Raw genomic sequence first — 2059 nt, forward strand, 5'->3', positions numbered from 1 at the left:
AAGATGACGATTTCATACAAAGGGGCGAGCTGCTGGAATAAGGTCTCGATGCCTGGACGCTTCTTAAACCTCCAGCCAGTGGCCAGCTGGGGAGGCAGTGAGAAGGGTCAAACACTAAAACCCAGAGGCCCCCAGGAAACAAACCCCCTAAGAGAACCAAGACCCAGCCTGAGGGATTCCCAGAACCAGAGTGCTCTCCCGTCTTTGTGGCTATGACTGAAGGTCTGGGAGCGTGGAGACTGAGTCCCGGCATAAAAGCTGGCTTCTCTGTAGCACTTACTGTGCTACTGCCAAGGCACACTTCCAACCACCTGCAGGGCACTGACTGTCACAGCTGAGGAGAGGGAGGCAATGAGAGTGACCCCTCTGCCCCAAGATCACACAGTGGAGCTGGGGCTAAACCCCAGCCTGGCTCCAGAGTCTGTGCTCCAAACCACACCATCATGATGTGGTCACCCAGGTCTATCCAGTGTCCCCAACCCGCTGCCTTCCCCAGGACACACCGACCACTCAGGGTGCAAGAGGACGCCGGTGAGCTCCAAGACCAGTGTATAGGGTGGCTGGTAGTACGGCTCTCGCAGAGGGTCTGGGAGAAGGCAGGGGCTGGTAGGCTCGATGATCATCTGTGGGATAGGGACAGAATGGGGGCTCTCAGACGAGGCCGGGGGCTGGGGATGAAGGAATGGTGACTGGGCCCAGGGCTCCTGCTCACCTGTCTATAATCTTTGAAATATTTGTATGTCCGGCGCAACTGCTGTACCAGAATTGGATCTAGGAGAACACCAGGGCACAAAAGGATTCCAAGATAAGCCGCTGCTCAACCTCCAGACGAAGCGGGGCTGTACTTATCTACCAGATACAAACAGATCTACATACCCTCCTTCTGTGAACCAGCTCGTTTCTAAGGCAATGACATAACCACTGGACAGGAACAAATATATTCATTCACCTGCTCCATTTTAACCTGAATACGTCTATCCACACACCACCCCAAACACAAAACATAATGTTTATACATCTGCCCACTTAAAACCCATACATATAACTCTGCTGACATGATACCAGCATATTCAGTCCATTTTGAACCACCAGGCTTCCAGATGTGCCCACTGTAAGCTACTATGCCGAGTCTAGTTAAACCACGATGAACATATACATACATCTGTGTACTTTAAACCACTGTCTCTCAACTAGAGGCAATTTTGCTTCCCTTGCTCCACTTCCCAGGAAATCTGGCAATGTCTGAAGACATTTTTTATCGTCAGGATATTGGCAACTAGTGAGTTTGAGGCCCGAGAAGCTGCTAAACATCCTACAATGCATGGAACACTCCCCCATGACAAAGAATTATCTGTATCGATAGGGCTGAATTGAAAAATCCTAGTTTAAATGAATACAGGGAATACAACTTAAAGCAGGAAATTTACATGACTGCCAAATTCAACAGTACTTTTAGTTTTAAAAACAAAAACACTGAAACCAGTTAAGCAAGTAAACACATATATTTTAAACCTACATGTTTACATACCCAGTTTAAATTATATTGATTTAACAGTATGATTCTGTATCTGCCCAGTTAAAACATCATACTTACCTACCTACCTTCCCAGTTTAAAACAACCAATGTACTAACATGCCAGTTTGCAAACTTCCCCAGCACAAACAAGTGGCTCTCTGGACCTACCAATTGTATTTTTCTCCTGGGAAGGGCCAGGTGTGATAGAACTGACAACTCTCTACTAACCAATTTGTCAGAAATTCCCCACTAGACGCTGATTAACTAAGAGTGAGGGAGGACGGAGGCATTGTTTTGGAAATGAGGAGCTGAACGAGGTAGGGGCTTGGGAGGAAAAAAGAGGCTGTCATAAAGAGGAGGGGGTTAGGGGCTGCAGATGCTCAGATCTAAGGCACCGGAAGCCATGTGTTTGGTGACAGACAGCCCCTTCTCCCCAAGCACTCCCACCCCAGACTCCCCTCCCCCCATCTGTCCCTGACCATCTGCTCCTGGGCTGAGAGGCCAGGGAAAGGGACTGAAGATTTGTAATGCCCCTCCCCCAAA

The 2059-nt window shown here is 48.6% G+C and overlaps 1 protein-coding gene across 1 annotated transcript in view; it reads right to left on the reverse strand.

Annotated features, from left to right (window-relative positions):
• The window catches only part of LOC105310833 (mitochondrial import inner membrane translocase subunit TIM50-like), a 4279-nt gene extending 3261 nt beyond the window's left edge, over positions 1-1018 (reverse strand). Inside the window, exons 1-3 of the mRNA XM_023526863.1 lie at positions 713-1018; positions 504-623; positions 9-86 (exon numbers count right to left, since the gene is read on the reverse strand). Of these exons, the coding sequence (XP_023382631.1) occupies positions 9-86; positions 504-623 (198 nt within the window). The 5' untranslated portion in view covers positions 713-1018. The remainder of the gene's footprint in view (positions 1-8; positions 87-503; positions 624-712) is intronic.
• Positions 1019-2059: the final 1041 nt, after the last annotated feature.

The sequence above is a fragment of the Pteropus vampyrus genome, unplaced genomic scaffold, assembly GCF_000151845.1.
Source record: "Pteropus vampyrus isolate Shadow unplaced genomic scaffold, Pvam_2.0 Scaffold12801, whole genome shotgun sequence".
NCBI classification, from domain to species: domain Eukaryota; kingdom Metazoa; phylum Chordata; class Mammalia; order Chiroptera; family Pteropodidae; genus Pteropus; species Pteropus vampyrus.